At 40.6% G+C, this 18,688-nt stretch overlaps 1 protein-coding gene across 8 annotated transcripts in view; it reads left to right on the plus strand.

Annotated features, from left to right (window-relative positions):
- CDK14 (cyclin dependent kinase 14) overlaps positions 1–18,688 on the plus strand; it is a 665,059-nt gene that overhangs the window by 319,555 nt on the left and 326,816 nt on the right. For all 8 annotated transcript variants that reach the window (XM_070787460.1, XM_070787461.1, XM_070787457.1 and 5 more), the window contains one exon: positions 11,200–11,323. In XM_070787460.1, the coding sequence (XP_070643561.1) occupies positions 11,200–11,323 (124 nt within the window). The remainder of the gene's footprint in view (positions 1–11,199; positions 11,324–18,688) is intronic.

Genomic DNA, 18,688 nt, shown 5'->3' on the forward strand with positions numbered 1-18,688 from the left:
GCCATGCTGGGTCTTTGCTGTGCGTGGGCTTTTCTCTAATTGTGGCGAGCAGGGGCTACACTCTAGTTTCAGCTTGTAGGCTTCTCGTTATGGCGGCTCCTCCTGTTGTGGAGCACGGGCTCTAGGGCACGCAGGCTCTAGGGCACAGAGGCTCTAGGGCACAGAGGCTCTAGGGCACAGAGGCTCTAGGGCACGCGGGCTCTAGGGCACAGAGGCTCTAGGGCACAGAGGCTCTAGGGCACGTGGGCTCTAGGGCACGCGGGCTCTAGGGCACAGAGGCTCTAGGGCACAGAGGCTCTAGGGCACGCAGGCTCTAGGGCACAGAGGCTCTAGGGCACAGAGGCTCTAGGGCATGCGGGCTCTAGGGCACGCGGGCTCTAGGGCACAGAGGCTCTAGGGCACGCGGGCTCTAGGGCACAGAGGCTCTAGGGCACAGAGGCTCTAGGGCACGCGGGCTCTAGGGCACGCGGGCTCTAGGGCACAGAGGCTCTAGGGCACGCGGGCTCTAGGGCACGCGGGCTCTAGGGCACAGAGGCTCTAGGGCACGCAGGCTCTAGGGCACAGAGGCTCTAGGGCACAGAGGCTCTAGGGCATGCGGGCTCTAGGGCACGCGGGCTCTAGGGCACAGAGGCTCTAGGGCACGCGGGCTCTAGGGCACAGAGGCTCTAGGGCACAGAGGCTCTAGGGCACGCGGGCTCTAGGGCACGCGGGCTCTAGGGCACGCAGGCTCTAGGGCACAGAGGCTCTAGGGCACGCAGGCTCTAGGGCACAGAGGCTCTAGGGCACAGAGGCTCTAGGGCACGCAGGCTCTAGGGCATGCAGGCTTCAGCAGCTGTGGCATGTGAGCTCCATAGTTCCCCTGGGCTCTAGAGTGCAGGCTCAGTAGGCTTATTATTTGTGGCACACAGGCTTAGTTATCCCGCAGCTATGGGGGTCTTTTTGGATCAGGGATCGAACCCATGTCTCCTGCATTGACAGTCAGATTGTTTACCACTGAGCCACCAGGGAAGCTCTGACCAACCTTGTTAAATGGAAGGTTCTTGTCCTCAGCCCTCCCCAGTTCATCATCATACCTACAAACCCTCATAACTGGGAAGCCTACTTATTATCTAATACATTATACATTAGTGTAATATATTAGCGTTCTAAAAAAGCTAATGAACTTCTTTCAGGGAGCATGGGCAAACCAGGCTCTGTTTTTGCCGTTTGACTCCTTGTAAGTATCCCAGTTCTGGATCCCACGAGCCCAGTCACCTTCGTCCCTGCGGGCATCTCGGAGCTTAGAATAACCCCTTGCTGACGTCCTCCATTGTACTGAGGCGGGAGGAGTGGGCAGAATGGGAAGCCAACTTAAGGGGCACAGAAAGTGTGCAAGGTCATTTCCCCCAAGACTTTGCCCAAGTACTTGAGATTCTTATTCTCAGAGTTATTCCCTTTTCCAGAAGGTTATCATTTTTAGTATAGAAGATTAATGTACAAATGTAGTAGAGTGCAAGGTAAATTTGGTTACATTATCTGGAAATGATGAGGCGTGTTACACATCTCAGCAGAGGGAGTGGAGTGAAGAAGCAGAAAGTTGACTAGAAGAACTCAAATAGAACAAGATATGTCAAGGCAGACTCCCCTAAATCCTCAGATTTCCTGAGAACTGAATCTGTGCATGTGTGCGTGCTAAGTCGCGTCAGTCATGTCCAACTCTGTGCGACCCTATGGACTGCAGCCTTCCAGGTTCCTCTATCCATGGGATTCTCTAGGCAAGGATACTGGAGAGGGTTGCCATTCCCTTCTCCAGGGGATCTTCCCACCCAGGGATCAAACCTGCGTCTCTTACATCTTCTGCATTCGCACGTGGCTTTCCACTAGCATCACTGGGAAGCCCCAATCTGACTGTAGTACATGGCAAAAAAGGGGTGCATCTCTGATCTGACGTCCTGGCATAAATGTTTCTCTTACACCATCCCAGGAGCACACTTAATATGTTCAGAATGTCCAGAGTGACAAATTATACCATAGTTTTTATTACCTGGACTTTTAGTTCTATCTCCCTTATATCTCCATAGAGCTTTCTTAGTATTCTTTTTTTAAAAATCCAACACATAAAATTACAAAGATGCTTTATAAAATATAAACTATTTGGGCATTAATTATGTACATTGCATTACAGATTAGGATTTGATATTTGCATTAGGTATCTTCAAATTTGAAACTCGACTAAATGAAATAAATCATACTTTGAAAAATTGAAGAAGACCTATTATTGCAGTAAAATCATTATCTGATTTCTATTAGAAAGTATTTTACTATTCACTAGATATTTCAGGACTCAAATTTTTAAATTATTTTTTACTCCTAGAAAGTTTGATGTATTGAGTAATTCAATGCTTGTGCATCTGTGGATTTTTAAATAATATGATACTAACCATGAGGCATATTATTTGAAGCGTTTATTACCCATGTACTACTTTGGTTTCTTTGCTAATGTCATGTTTCCTATCCTTGTAGTCACACAGTGTATTACTTTTGTTACCGTTTGTTTAATCAAACAATATACATACGCTTTTTGGTAGCAGTATTTTATTTTATTTTATTATTTTTTTTCTTTTTTTTAAAATTTTATTTTATTTTTAAACTTTACATAATTGTATTAGTTTTGCCAAATATCAAAATGAATCCACCACAGGTATACATGTATACCTGTGGTAGCAGTATTTTAAATTGTGGGTGTCAGAGCAAGACGAAAATGGGAAATATAAGTATTGGGAATGGGAAATGGACCTCTGCTACATGTGCTGTGTCTCCCTTTTTCCAATTCATGTGATTTCTCTGAGCCTTTATTTCTTTATCTGTGAAATAAAGATAATAGGATCTGCCTAGTAGAATTGGTAGGAAGATTAATTTACTATTAAGTACTTAGTAAACAGCAGTTACTGCAGTTGCTTAAATTGCAGAGTCTCTTCTATTGCTGTTATCCATACAATAATGAAATGAGACAGTTTTATAGCTTGGACAAATATTAAGGGCATGTGAGAAAATTAACCATTTTCAAGGTGAGCAACTTAAGATGACGGGTATTTAACCTTGGTGTGCAAGTGACAGAAAAGTAGCTTGACTGTCTCTGTAAGAATTAGTGCTGTTCAGTGAATGGGTGAAGAAGTTGGGGTATGTATGTGGTACATACATACAATGCAATATTGACCATAAGAGGGAATGCATTTGAATCAGTTGGAGAGAGGAGGATGAACCTAAAGCCTATTATACAGAGTGGAGTAAGTCAGAAAGAGAAAAACAAATATATTATATTAAAGCTATATAATCTGGAAAAACGATACTGATTAACCTAATTTGCAGTGAAGGAATGGAGACAAAGATGTAGAGAACGGACGTGCAGAGTGCGAGGGGATATATATATATATATGTATATATATCCTGCCTCTCTCTGTATATATAGTTATGCCTGATTCTTGATGTTGTATGGCAGAAACCAACACAAGATTGCAAAAACAATTATCCTTCAATTAAAAATAATAAAAAATTATGGCATGGTCAGCGAAAAAAAGGACTGAGATTTTACTCTTCATGAAGAAGAATTAGTGCTGTCCATGCTGCTGCTGCTGCTGCTAAGTCGCTTCAGTCGTCTCCGACTCTGTGCGACCCCATGGGCAGCAGCCCACCAGGCTCCCCCGTCCCTGGGATTCTCCAGGCAAGAACACTGGAGTGGGTTGCCATTCCTTCTCCAATGCATGAAAGTGAAAAGTGAAAGTGAAGTCACCCAGCCGTGCGCGACCCTCAGCGACCCCATGGACTGCAGCCCACCAGGCTCCTCCATCCATGGGATTCTCCAGGCAAGAGCACTGGAGTGGGGTGCCATTGCCTTCTCCGTGTTATCCATAGGCCTTTCATCTATTGCTAGTTGCTCCAATAAACCCTAAGAGATGATGGACATCCCTTGAAGATCGTGAACCCTTGCCTAGAAAATCTGCAAATGTTCACCGTGCTGAGTCTCATATTAAATGGACCCTTATACATTAAATAATGCATGCCTTTCAGACCATTCATAAATCTGATTGTAAACATTGAGACAAAGAGCATCAAAATCAGATATCCTTAGATTTTGAGGGGGGATGAGGGGGGTAAAAAATTTGTTGCTCACTGCAAGTGCCAATAATTCTTCTGAGTAACAGATATAACGTGCTGAGTCCAATGATGTGTGTGCTTTTAATCAACTTGCTCTAAATATTCTGATAGCCTTATCTTGATATTGTTTTTTTTATCTACTCAAAGTCCAAAGAGTTTCAGAAGAGACTAGAAGGAGTATTAAGGATATTCCCAAGCAGTATCTGCCATGGCCGCGAGGATATGAGTTGCTTTCTGCTGGGGATGGCAAGATAGCAGGGTTATAGATAGATCTCCTGCTGGCAAAATGTCCTTGTTCATCACGTCATTGCTGTTTTAGGCATTTTCCCATTGGGGTTCTTATTGCAAAAAGTGAACATATTTGAACTGGAGTATAACTCTTCAGTGATCCAACTGAAGAATCTGAAGACCTCTCCCTTCATAAAGTTGAGTATGGCCCTCTGTGATGACTGGGAGGGGTGGGTTGGGGGGGGAAGGGAGGGAGGCTCAAGAGGGAGGGGATATATGTATAATTACGGCTGATTCACACGGTTGTACAGCAGAAACCAACACAATGCTGTAAAAATTTTTAAAAAAAATGCCCTAAGGGGACAAAATATTCTTAGGAAGACCTTATGGTTACTACAGTAGATAATAAGCAAATAGAAAGGAAAAATATGTTAATTTATCAACTTCAGTATATAAAGCTTTCTGCTGCCATAGTATTTACTTCTAAGAGGATTTTAAATAGCAAAAATAGACATTCAAGAACCATACGCTTATTACATACTACATTAATTGAGACTTTTACAAACTTGGGTTCACTTAATAAAAGTACTTTGATTATATTGGGTGTATAGCTGTATTCATCCATGTGTTTAGTAAGCATCATCCTTGGTTAAGATAATGAGGTGTAGTGGAAAGTTCACGAGTGTTGTGTGATGGTTGGATTGACTGAGTAAGTTTCTTGGGCTTTAAGAGCATTAGTTTTCTCATTTGCTTAAAAGAAAAGCAAAAAAATACGAGATTATGAAAGACACATAAAATTACTTAGTCTTTTTTCAAGTTTATTTATTGCTTATATCTCTGGCCGCTCCGGGTCTTAGTTGCAGCACTTGGGGTCTTTTAGCTGCAGCACACTGGGGCTTTTGTTTGTTCAGTTGCAGCATGTGGGATCTAGAGGGCTTCCTAGTGGCTCACTGGTAAAGAATCCTCCCGCAGTGTAGGAGACTCGGGAGACACAGGTTCAGTCCTGGGGTGGGCAGGATTCCCTGGAAGATGAAACGGAAACCCACTCCAGTATTCTTGTCTGGGAAATCCCATAGACAGAGGAGCCTGGCAGGTTACCGTCCATAGGGTTGCGATGAGTTGGACACGAGTGAGCGACTAAGCATACCTGTGTGCACGTGGGATCTAGTTCCCTGAGCAGGGATTGAACCCGGGCCCCCTGTATTGGGAGTTGTTGAGTTCTAGCTACTAGACTAGCAGGAAGTCCCAGAACAGTCTTCAAATGAGTGTAAACCTTCAATTACTATGAGTCTGTCTTCCGTTTTTGTTTTTTTTTTTTTCAGTACCTGAGATCGCGTCGACATTCACCAAGTTTTATTAGGGAGCTACAAAGCTGATGTTTCCTCTTCCTCTGCATGCAGCCCCTCCTTTGGTGGTACTTCTTGTTCTCATAGTACCCTCTGGTTTTCACAGAGATCAAACTTAGCTTGTTATGTGGTGATTTCTACAACAACCCAGTGAACTGGCTTTCTTAAAAATTTACATGGGCCAGTTAGATACTTGCCTGTATGTCTAAAGAAAGAAATCCCTAAGACTTGGGTTCTCAAAACATTCCCAAGCAATGTTCTATGGCACATTCTGTTAAACTCGGAATGACTGCTCTTTCCTTGTCCCTTGAAGGGACAATATAATTCACTGAAACCATTAGTAAACTTGGTGTTTTAGAAATAACATTTTAAGGTGTTTAACAGAAAATGCTCCAAGTTTACTAATGGTTTCAGTGAATTACATTGTCCCTTCATCACCATTACTATTATGATGGTGTGTTGATGGTTTTACAGTTTCATATATTGTCAGGCCAGAATACTGGAGTGGGTAGCCTTTCCCTTTTCCAGGGGATCTTCCCGACCCAGGAATCGAACCAGGGTCTCCTGCATTGCAGGCGGATTTTTTACCAACGGAGCTATCAGGCAAGCCCTTACTAATGGTTTTAGTGAGTTATATTGCCCCTTCACCACCATTATTATGATGACGGTATGTTGATCATTTTACAGTTTCATATATTGTCTTCTTTTCATTAATTACAATTTTTCTTCTTATTAATTCATCTGCCTAGTGATTTCCTTGCTTGCTTTCCTCAATTTTTTCCCTCAGAAAAGCAAGAGGTTTGTCATGTAATACATTGTCTCATCTTGTGTATCTAATGAATGCTCCTTTTCCTACTAAACTTTTATGCGTAATGAAGTGTCCTCCCTCCTGTGGGCCTTCAGTTACACTCCGTTTGTGTAGCTGTCATAGTGCTGCTGCTGCTGCTGCTAAGCAGACCTCTTTAAGTGCAGTTAATCTGCTTATGTGCTTCCCAGGTGGGGCTAGTGGTAAAGAACTGACCTGCCAGTGCAGGAGATGATGGGTTCAATCCCTGCCTCAGGAAGATCCCTTGGAGAAGGGCATGGCAACCCACTCCAGTATTCTTCCCTGGAGAATCCCATGGACAGAGGAGCCTGGAGGGCTACAGTCCACAGAATCTCCCAGGTCAGAAACAACTGAAGCCACTTAGCATGGATACATGAATCTGTCTATGTGTCTCTCATATCCAGTGGGCTGTGAGTTCCTCAAGTCAAGGAACTACATCTTACATCCTATTCATCTTTGCATCCCTCTTACATGATAGCACCTGGCAGATGGTTGGCACTTCGTAAATCCTTAAGGAATGTATTATCTGGGGATTTGTTCTGACTTAACTTTGTGCATTGTTCAAAGATCTAAAAGTTTGTATGGGGCTCTCATTTGATGCTCTGGGCTCTGTCTGTCTTATTTGGAGCTTAGTTCATCATGTATACAACTGTAGTTGAGTGTGTGGTTGCATCTTTCCCTAACACTGATTTTCTTAATCCTCTTTAATCTGCTATCCTATTTGAATAGCTTCTGGATTAACATGAGGATTATATATTTCTGCTAATTAGTAAAGGTGTTAAAAGAAGAGCCCTTTGGGATTGTTTGGTCTTCCCACTTCTACTCTTAGCTTCTAGAAACTCCCATTCCAGGAGTCTGTTCTTTTTTCTATCTGCTTCATCCAGATGTCCCTAAATCCTGTTCAGTCATCACATTACTTAGTAATGAGTGTCAGCTGTGGGAGCAGATTAGGAAGATGGTTGAGGCAGTCTGAAATTAAAAGACGCTTGCTCTTTGGAATAAAAGCTATGATGAACCTAGACAGCATATTAAAATCAGACATCACTTTGCCGACAAAGGTTCATCTAGTCAAAGCTATGGTTTTTCCAGTAATCATGTATGCAAGTCAGAGCTGGACCATAAAGAAGACTGAGCACTGAAGAATTGATGCTTTTGAACTGTGGTGTTGGAGAAGACTCTTGAGAGTCCCTTGGACTGCAAGGAGATCCAACCCATCCATCCTAAAGGAAATCAACCATAAATATTCATTGGAAGGACTGATGCTGAAGCTGAAACTCCAATACTGTGGCCACCTGATGCAAAGAGCTGATTCATTATAAAAGACCCTGATGCTTGGAAAGATTGAGGACAGGAGGAGAAGGGGACAACCGCGGATGAGATGGCATTACCAGCTCAATGGACATGAGTTTGAGCAAACTCTAGGAGATAGTGAAGGACAGAGAAGCCTGGCGTGCTGCAGTCCGTGGGGTCACAAAGAGTTGGACCTGACTGAGTGACTGAACTACAACAACACATTCTGGGGAGACAGGGGAATCCCATCCTGTGATAGGCAGATGTAGCAGCTGCCCCTGGAGCACAGAGGAGGAACACCTCACACAGACCTGCAGGGAGACTGAAGGCCTGGGGTCCAGGGAGGAGTGGCGTTTGAGGAGAGACCTAAGAAACACAGGGAGATTAGCAGGCAAAAGTGAGACAAGGCTTTTCTGTGAGAGAAGACGTAAGAACGAGGGAAAAGGGTTGAACAGCAATATACTTTGAGTGTGCTTGGGGTCGGAAATGCCTGGGCACCCAGCTGGAGTCAGGGCTCAGCTCAGTGGCCTCGAAGGCCATGCTATTAGACGCCTGTGCTTTTTCTTGCCGATTGGAGGAAGCAGCTTCTGTGTGGACACTGCCTATTTGTGTTCTGGCCAGGATTCCTAGAGTAGAGTGGTTAAGGGAGTAGATTTTGGAGTCAAATTTCTTGGATTTGAGTCCCGGCACTTAAACTGATTCCAGTTTCCTCATCACTGATACAGATAGGATGTGATGTGTGCGTGTGTGTGGGCACAGATGTGTGCAATCATTTGTGTCTGACTCCTTGTGACTCCATGGACTATAGGAGCCTGCCAGACTGCTCTGTCCATGGGATTTTCCAGGCAAGAATACTGGAGTGGGTTGCCATTTCCTTTTCCAGGAGATCTTCCCGACCCAGGGATCGAATTCTCATTTCTTTCATCTCCTGCATTACAGGCAGAGTCTTTACCAGCTGAGCCACCAGGGAAGCCCGAAATAGTGGTACCATCACCATTAAAATTGTTACAGAGGTCAGGGACTACCCTGGTGGTCCACTGGTTAATACTTCGCCTTCCAAGACAGTACAGATTCAATCACTTGTCAGGGAATGAAGACCCCACATGCCTTGGGGTCAAAAAAACCAAAGCATAAAACAAGCAGTGTTGTAACAAATTCAATAAAGACTTTAAAGAAAATATGGTCCACATCAAAAAATCTTTTTAAAAAATTTCTTTACAGAGATCAAAAGAATTCATATTCTATGATGCGTAGAATAGCAGCTGGCACTTTGTATCATTTGCTTGTTCAACTAAAATATGTTGCTGTGGTTAGGTAGATAATCACAGTCTGGTAAGTCCCAGCTAGCACCTTGCAGAATGCAGACTTTCAAAATCAGTTTATTTTTGAAATTCAGTTTATTTGTTTTGTGATCTGCCTATGTGACTGATGAAAAGCTTTTGAAAATGCAAAGTGGCTTTATTTGCTCATCCTTTTTCCCTTCTGAACTGAAGGGATTTGGATTTTCTTTGAAATTGTAAGCTTTTCCGCTTCGAGATGCAGGGGGTTTTAGAAGTGAGGAATGAGGCTGGAAGCTGCTGCTGATGGCGTTAAGTCTTTCCATCTGCTACACAGGAAGGACTGAAAGGAGGAGTCCAGGAGAAGTTTACTTCCTGAGATTCTTGAGCCAGTGATTTAATCCAGCCTAACACAGAACAGGTGTTTAGTTTCTGGTGCTTAGATTCTGGAAATAATGAATCTAGGCCTTCCCGACACCATAGCTTATTATCATATACAAAGATTTTGAAATGAACGTATCTACTGTCTTTCATGCTGGGAAGGATTGAGGGCAGGAGTAGAAGGGGACGACAGAGGATGAGATGGTTGGATGGCATCACCCACTCGATGGACATGAATCGGGGCAAACACTGAGACTTAGCGTAGGACAGGGAAGCCTGGTGTGCTACAGTCCATGTGGTGGCAGAGAGTCGGCATGACTTAGCAAGTGAAGTGTTCCAAGGTATCCCCCCTTTAAACGTTTTACTTGGCTTTCAGAGCCCCTAGTTAGTTGGAAAATATTCTGAAATGTTAGCTCCCATGGCCCTTGAGGAGTTGCCAGTCTTTTTTATGTGAAGATTCTAGAATCCTTATCCTACCAGTATGCACGCTAAATTGCTTCAATCATATCTGACTCTTTGCGACCCTATGGACTGTAGTTAGCCAGGCTCCTCTGTCCATGGGCTTCTCCTGGCAAGAATACCAGAGTGGGTTGCCATTCCCTTCTTCAGGGAATCTTTCTGAACCACGGACCAAACCCGTTTCTCTTATGTCTCCTGCATTGGCAGTGGGTTCTTTGCCACCTATTGCCACCTGGGAAGCCCTATCCTACCAGTATTTGGCAGCTAATTCCTTTAAAATTTCCCAGAAAGTGCATTTTGTTACTAGCTGATTACATAGACTACAGTACTGATGGCACTTAAAACCACTTGTTTTTAGTTTTGTTTTAGGAGATTGTTTTTTTTAAAAAACTATGTCAATTAGGATTATTTTGGCAAGTAAATAGTTTAAAGATAGTCCTTTTTTTTTAATAAACAGAGTATTGGAAAGCCTAGTGGATCACCTTTTTTGTTATAAAAATGGAAATATTTATTATGATCCAATATGAATGGAAACAGAGAAGACCATCAGGCGCTTCTTAATTGTATTTCTTATGAAACTCTTGCTCTTGAATTCTTGATTTCTCTGTTTTCTGTGATTCCTGTCCCTTTAGGTTGGGTCTGTTCTGTAATTAGCAAAAGTACACGTCTGTCTTTAGGCAACAACCTAATCTCTGTGGCCATATGTGCCGAAGCAGTGTAATTACAGTGTAGTAATAATTGGACCCCGTGACTGTTTCTGTTTTAATTATTTGAAATCATCTTATCTTTCTATTCCTTAAAGCATGTTATTGAGTGAATCACTGGATACCATGTTTATATCATTTCCATGGAATTAAATATATGTTAATTAAATTTACACTAAAAAATTCTGCTTCCTTTTATAACATTCTGAATAGGGTTTTTTCTCTGTCTCAAGCATCAGTTCAGACCTGAGGAAATCAAATATTATTTAGAAAATGGTTCTTTACATTTCGCTTAATTTCTAGAACAAAGATTGGATTATAGATCTTTCTGGCTAAGGAACTCTGGGTTGACATAATAGGTTGTTAAAAATTTTCAGATTTAGTTTGTGCATTAGGAATTTCCATACATGTATGCAAATTCTGTTTCAATAGTTTGATAGAAAATTTAGTGATGGGTACCCATTTTCAAGAAATACAAGTACTTGGCGGACTGTATGTAGAAAGTGGCATTGGACTGTGTTCGTATTTTAACTTTTCTCTCCCTGTTTTTCCAGCTGTTTTTATTTCAGTTGCTGCGAGGGCTGTCCTACATCCACCAGCGCTATATTTTGCACAGAGACCTGAAACCACAGAACCTTCTGATCAGTGACACGGGGGAGTTGAAGCTGGCAGATTTCGGTAGGAAAGCAGTTAATTACCAGTCTATTTTGTCACACGGAGAGAATGCCAGGCATATGGCGGCACTGCGTTCGTTTAGGTGCCCGTCTTCTGTCGTTACAGATCCTGGTAACATTCTTTCAGGAGTGAAGAAATTTTTTTTATGATCAACATCATGCTTGATGGATTTTTTTTAAAAGTCTACATTGCTTATTAAAGTCTTAAATAAGCACAAATCAGATTTCATATATTTCCAAAGTTGAAGTCAGTATAATTTTGAATATAAAATACTTTGAAAGAAATCTTTTTTTTTTTTAATTAGGAAAATGTCAAACGCATTCTTAAGTAGGATACCTTAAGGGGTCTCCCTTACTCTTGATCCAGCTTCAACAATTATTGTCAAACCTGAATTTTAAACCTCTGGACAGTTTCAGAGCATCATAAAATACATTCAGTGGTGTTTGTTGTCAGAAATCTAAGGGCATTGTTAACCTTTCCAAAAATGACTGTTGTTTCAAAAATTCTAAAGGAAGACACTGATGCCAGTTTAAAAGTGGAGGTCCTGGCCTGGCCCCATAGTAAGTCACCCCTCCCTGAAAGGTTTGGAGATTGGCCTCTTCCAGCTTAGAAGCTGTCCTCCAGCACTGACTTGAGCGCCAAAGGGGAACAGAACTGCTGTGTCCTGCTTGTTGGTCTGATGTGTCTGCGCTGCCCGCGCTCTCTGTCACATTGGCATGCAGAGTTGATTCCCAGCATCAGGAGCGCTGATGGCAGCATGATCTGTTGACATTGCATTGCCTCAATTATTTTTGGATACATATTCTGATTAGAAATTTGTTCCATTAAGAGTGGAATGGAAATATTACCCTTGGGACGTAAGGACGCCTGAGATTGAGATACGGGCTTTTCCAGAATATGATTATCTTTTCTCACTCCACCAACCCCCCCGAGAAATAAAAGAGAGCAGGAAATGTTTATTGCTTATTTCAAGGTTAGGAGAGTGTTCAGTATGTTTGGAATTAATCTATTCTTGCATTTTGTATATTCTTTTCTTGTAAAATTGAAACAAAAGTTAACATCGTTGGTGATATATTGCAAGACATTTTTTGTTCTTTTCTTATTTGTGAAAATTATGAAACTGTGTGTGTGTATGTGAGCTAGAAAGTTGTTTGTTGTCAAGTTTTAGCATCAGAATAATACTAGGTGGCTAGATGTAAAGTGTTTCAGTTCAGGGTAGAAAATGATGATGAGAGAAGAGGTGTGGAGGAGAGAAGATTTGCAGTTCCTCAAATTCAAGGTCATTATGTTCACCATGAACATATTTTTTTAGTTTGTTGATATTAGTATTAAACTAAGAAGAATTCATAGTGATTTTCTTCTGTTATCTTAATATATAGTATACGGTATATGTTTACATAATTTATTGTATTGAACATTTAATTTTGCTGAACATGGTTTTCTTGTGTATTTATAGAATGCATTTTTTATTAACTTTATTTTGTCTGTATAACTAGGGGAATAATAGGATTGTATCTAAGTGCTTACTAGGGATTATTTTTTAATTTTATGATGACTTTTTTATTATAATGGGTAAATTCATGTTAAAGGATTCTTACGAATCTTTAAAACTAACATTTTGTAATAGATTCAGAAATAAATTGAAATGTAATTTTAAACAACTTAGAAAACTTTTTAGAAAAGGAGAAAAATCTAGAGACTATGAACTACTCTGAGATTACAAATGTTAACATTTTTATTGTATATTTTCCCACTGTTTCTCCTCATTCTTTCTTTCTTCTTCCATTTATTATGTAATCCTCAAAAGAAGAAACCCACACTGTTTTGTAAGCAGTTTTCACTTAGGAATATGTCATGGACATTTTCTCATCTTATTCAATATGAAAAAAACCATTTGTTACAATGTAGATTTTCCCTTAATGGCCACAACCTCGGCCTTTTACTCAGTCCCCCATCGCCGAACGTTTTGGTTCTTTCTAATCGTCACGGTTATGTGCCGTCCCGCTGTTGAATGTCCTTGCAGAGCAAGCTGGCTGTACTCCAGCTGCAGTGCTGAGTGTTTTAAAGTGTTTGACCAGAGTGCTCTGCAGAAAGGTTGAACCTCAGTGTCACAGACGGAGTCTTCTTGCCTGGAACACAGACTTGGCATGCGTCCTGTGCACAGAGTGTAATGAGCGAGACTCACTCACCAAATGACAATTTCCTCCAATTAATTGTGCATCATTTTTGTCTTTTAATTTAAGACATGCAATTAACTGTGATTTACTGCGCTTGGGCACGTGTCTGGGTCTCAGATGAAGGCAGTACAGTGGAAGCCGTGGAGGAGCTAGACAGTCAAAATGGGACGGTTCCAGGCAGCAGAACAATTAGAAACACCGGGTCTTAATTCAGTTTGATGTGTCAAGAGCCATAGCAGCGGTTCCTTTGTCCTACCTTTTTCTCTCATGTGAAAAATACCATCATATTTTGATTAGAAGAGACAGAAGGAATCTGTATGAGCGTAATTCTTGTATTGTTAATGCTATTTTTATTAGAGAAAATATATGGGGTGGGGGGGGACAAACACTAAAATTTACTGAGTTTATTGTGTGTGCCAGACCCTTAGAAATTCTTATTTCATTGTCTCATAAACCTAGGAAGTTATTCTAACCTACACTTTGGAGAGAGCCAAGATATTCAGAGAGGGTTAGAAATTTGCCCAAGCTTGGCTGTATGAGGGTAGCTGCTCACAAAACTGGAATTCAGATGCTTGATCCATATCTTTCAAATTCAGGTGGCCCAGGGTCTTTATATTTATTTACATAGATATTTTACCTTATAAAACTGCCTAATCTTCCAATAAATTATTGATCATCACGTGTTTATATTTATATATCAGTACTATTATTAACCAATGGCAAATTATTAACCATTATATGCGCTTTCTACATACAACAAATATGACACTCATGCTATGAATATAGATTGCACTAATACCCCCCAAAAAATGTATCACATAATTTAATGAACATTTTGTCATTTGTAGTGAGTAGTAGTAATTCAGTAGGGAGTGATTTCAACCTTAGTCCTTTGGAGCTTTTTCCTACTGGACAAAGTAAACCAGAAGATAATTTACCTGCTGGACAAAGTACCCAGATGATAATTTATATGTAAACCCATTCAGATTTAAACAGAATGCAGTTCTGAATTCCAGTTGGTCAAAGTACTGTACTGTTTTTTTTTTCTTGTAAACAAAGTCATATTGAAGCACTTACCTGAGACTTATTTTCTATATGCATTTGGAAATAAGTAAATTATACATGGTTTAGAATCACTGTGTTTTCCTAATGCAGAAGTTTGTCCCATCTGTATATAATAAGATAATAAAATTGTGTAGAATACAGATTCATTTCTAACAACTGGTTCCTCTTTACATTATTTTTGGGAAAAAATATTTCAAACCCCAAATGTGTCCACACATCAGAACCTCTTACTTAGCTTTTCCCATTTCCTGGAACACTGTTCTCCCTGCTTCTCACATGGCTGACTCCTTCTCATCACGCAGCTGATAGATCCTATGTTACTTTTTCAAAAAGATCACCTCTTGAGAATTCCCTGGTGGTCCAGTGGTTACGATTCCACATTTTCATTGCTGAGGGTTTGATCCCTGGTCAGGGAACTAAGATCCTGCAAACTGTGACATGGCCAAAAAAAATTTTTTTTTAATAAATAAATGAAATATTTTTTTAAAAGGCCACCTTTCCAAAATCATCCAGTTCAACTTCTTCAATAGCACTTACGGTGCACTGAAATAATTTTGTCATTTGTTTATCTGTTAATTTTTGGCTTGTACTATTTGATTGTAAATCCCATAAGGTCAGGGACTAGGCCTGTCTTGCTCACTCTTGTCTCTGCTATGTCTGGAACCTTAGAGGTGCTCAGGAAATACTGCCTGAATGAAGAAACAATATGTGTAACAAAATTGAGTATTAGTGTAAAGACCAAGACCCACCTGCATTTCCCAATTTTTGCTTGATTCACTTTAGCAAACCAGCAGTTTACAAATTAATTTTCTCTTCATGAGTCCTGTCCTGGCTGGGCACAGTCAAGAGTGCAGATGGAGTTAGATGACCTGAGTATTGAGAGTGTGGGAGCCTCAGGAGCGTATCGAGGCTCTTACACATCAGCCTTGTATACCTGCTTGGTATTATTGTATTTGTAACCTCAGGCTGCAGAAATAAACACTCAGTGAATATAAACATGTACAAAAGATGTATAAGATTTGACGTTCCTACTCTACAGACCTTAAATGATTGATTGTACTATTGTTGAGAGCAAAGCGTATTGAGCTTTGAATTAAGAGGCCTGACTCTATAAGTAGCTTTTGTCTATAACTGTCTATAACTAGCTTATGACTTCAAGCTAGTTTTCCCCTCTGAGCTTTATACTCCTCAACTAAAAAATAAGTGCATTGAACAGATACTAAGAGTCTTCTCAGTGCTGTTTTTATTTATGTTGTACATTTCTGAAATGAATTTATTTTCTAATGATCAGGTATTCACTGGTGGGTAAAAATCAGTTGAGTGAATCCCTAACCAGTGCTACACGTCCCTTCCTAGGACCTCATTTTTTATTCTGGTTTCTGGAAATTCAAGTAGGTGAGAATCCGACTTTTGTGATATGCGTTGAGATCACATTAAAAGAAAACTGTTGAAGTGTGACAAGTAAATGTACAAACTCACCAAGAAACTAATGTTCATTTGCAGTATGATAGTATGAAAACTAAAAAGATATGTTTCCATGTAAATGAGATTAAAGCAAAATAGATGAGTCTGTAGAGTAGCAGCTTCTTGCAATTTTTGCAAGAAGATGATGGTGTCACACACATTTTCCAGCCATTCTTCTGCTATTGTACGGGGTCATGGCCTTGCTCTGGGGCTTCCCAGGTGGCTCAGTGGTAAAGATTCCACCTGCCAATGCAGAAGATGCAGATGTGCGAGTTTGATCCCTGGGTTGAGGAGTTCCCCTGGAGGAGGAAATGACAACCCACTCCAATATTCTTGCCTGGAGAATCCCCAAGGACAGAGGGGCCTGGCAGGCTACAGTCCATGGGGTTGCAAAGAGAAGGACACAACTGAGCGACTAAGCATGCATGCATGCATGCACAGCCTTGCTGCATGGAAAGACAGCTGGGTTAAATTTGCCTCTGAGAAAAAAAAGACAGTGCAAACTCTGTGATACAAGCATTTAAGGTCTTGGATTATTTTACTGGCTTTCCTAACACAGGAACAGAGTTAAACAGTTCTGTGGTTTTAATCGAGTAAAATTACACAGGTCTCTTTCCCAGCAGAGGTCTAAACATATGACCTTCCTCATGTTGGTAGTTTCCTCCTCCAGGCTGTTCCTTGACTTGATTTGAGAAAGGAAATTATTATAACTCACATTTTAGATTAATTTGCAGAACACTCCAGAGATGTAACTCTGCAGAGGCCATGGTGAGTGCAGGGTTTGTTTGTAATCTGCCTCTCAGAATTCATGTAGAGAATAGTAGAGAACAGAAGTCAAGAGTAGCATCTATCAACTTGATAAAATCTAAAGTCTCTGAATAAGAGCCTGTTAGTCCCCAAATTATAAACTTTTAACTGTTTTTTTTGTCATTAGCATATACAATTTGGGATTCCCAGATGTTACTAGTAGTAAAGAACCCACGTGCCGATGCAGGAGATGTAAGAGACGGGGTTCAATCCTGGGGTCACAAAGATCCTCTGGACAAGAGCATGGCAGCCCACTTCATGCTTTGTCTTTTCTGCCTTGTTTCCGTTGGTATGATGGTCTCTAAGTCTACCCATGTGGCTTCAAATGGCATTATTTCATTCTTTTGGGGGCTAAGAGTCCACGGTATAGATATACCACATCATCTTTATTTATCCATCTGTCGATGGACGCTGGGTTGCTTCCATGTCTGGCTACTGTGAATAGTGCTTCTGTGAACATTAGGGTGCATGTGTATTTTCAAATTAGAGTTTTCCCAGGATATATATGCCCAGGAGTGGGATTGCAGGATCGTATGACAACTCTTTTTAGCTTTATGAGGGAACTTCATGCTGGTTTCTATACTGGCTGTACCAGTTTACATTTTTATCAACACTACAGGGTAAGAATTAATTTTTAATGGGATAATGATGGTCATTCTGAGTAGTGTGAGGTGGTACCTCATAACAGTTTTGATCTGCCTTTCTCTAATAAGTAACAATGTTGAGCATCTTTTCATGTGCCTGTTGACCATCTGTATGCCTTCTTTGGAGAAATGTCTATTTAGTTCCTCCACCCATTTTTTGATTGGGTTGTTTGTTTTTGATTGTGCTATATGAACTCTGTATATTTTGGAAATTAACTCCTTGTCAGTCACATCATTTACAAATGTTTTCTCCCATTCTATAGATTGGCTTTTCATTTTATTTATGGTTTCCCTTGCAATACAAGAGTTTGTCCATTTGATTAGGTATTATTTATTTTTGCTTTTATTTCTATTGCCTTGGGAAACTGACCTAAGAAAACACTGGACAAATTGTGTTGGAGAATGTTTTGCCTGTGTTCTCTTCTAGGAGTTTTATAGTGTGATGCCTTATATTTAAGTCTCTAAATGGACTTTACTTTCAAGAGCAATTTTAGATTCACAGTAAAGTTGAATGGAAAGCAGAGAGGATTTCCATATACCTCCTGCACTCACACATGCATAGCCTCTTCCGTTATCACCATCCCCCACCAGAGTGTTAACACTTGTTACAATTGATGAACCTACATGAACACAGCAGTATCACCCAAAGTTCATACTTTACATTAGGGTTCACTCTTAATGTACCTCCTCAGTTTTGACAGATTATAACGCCATGTAATATATTTGCCATTATTATATCATAGAGAAGAGTTTCGCTGCCCTAAAAATTGTCTAAAAACTTAGCTATATTTTTTAAGTTGTAAATGGGAACAAGAGAGAAACTTATATAAAATGCAATTAATAAGCATATTCTCCTCTATATATGAGAAATCTCTCTGTTCAATCACCATAAAGCAGATTGAAGCAATGTGGTGAGGGGTTGATTGCTAAGAATGGCAGCTTCAAACTCCATGGAAATGAGAAAATTCAAAAGTGTTAGTTCATTTTTAGCCAAATCATGCATGTGAGGTAATGAGACATCTTAAAATGCAGAACAGACGCTTCAAATAGGGCTGATCATCTCATTCTCTACTCTTGATGGAAACCTGCTGGGCAAAAAGATTTCAATATGCAAAATATTTTTTGTTCTGTACAATATGAGGGCAGATTTGTTGGCAGCAAGTCAGATAAGGAATGCAGACTGAGTTGAAATACACCAATATATCTTTTAA

This window comes from Bos indicus, chromosome 4 (genome assembly GCF_029378745.1).
Source record: "Bos indicus isolate NIAB-ARS_2022 breed Sahiwal x Tharparkar chromosome 4, NIAB-ARS_B.indTharparkar_mat_pri_1.0, whole genome shotgun sequence".
Lineage (NCBI taxonomy): Eukaryota > Metazoa > Chordata > Mammalia > Artiodactyla > Bovidae > Bos > Bos indicus.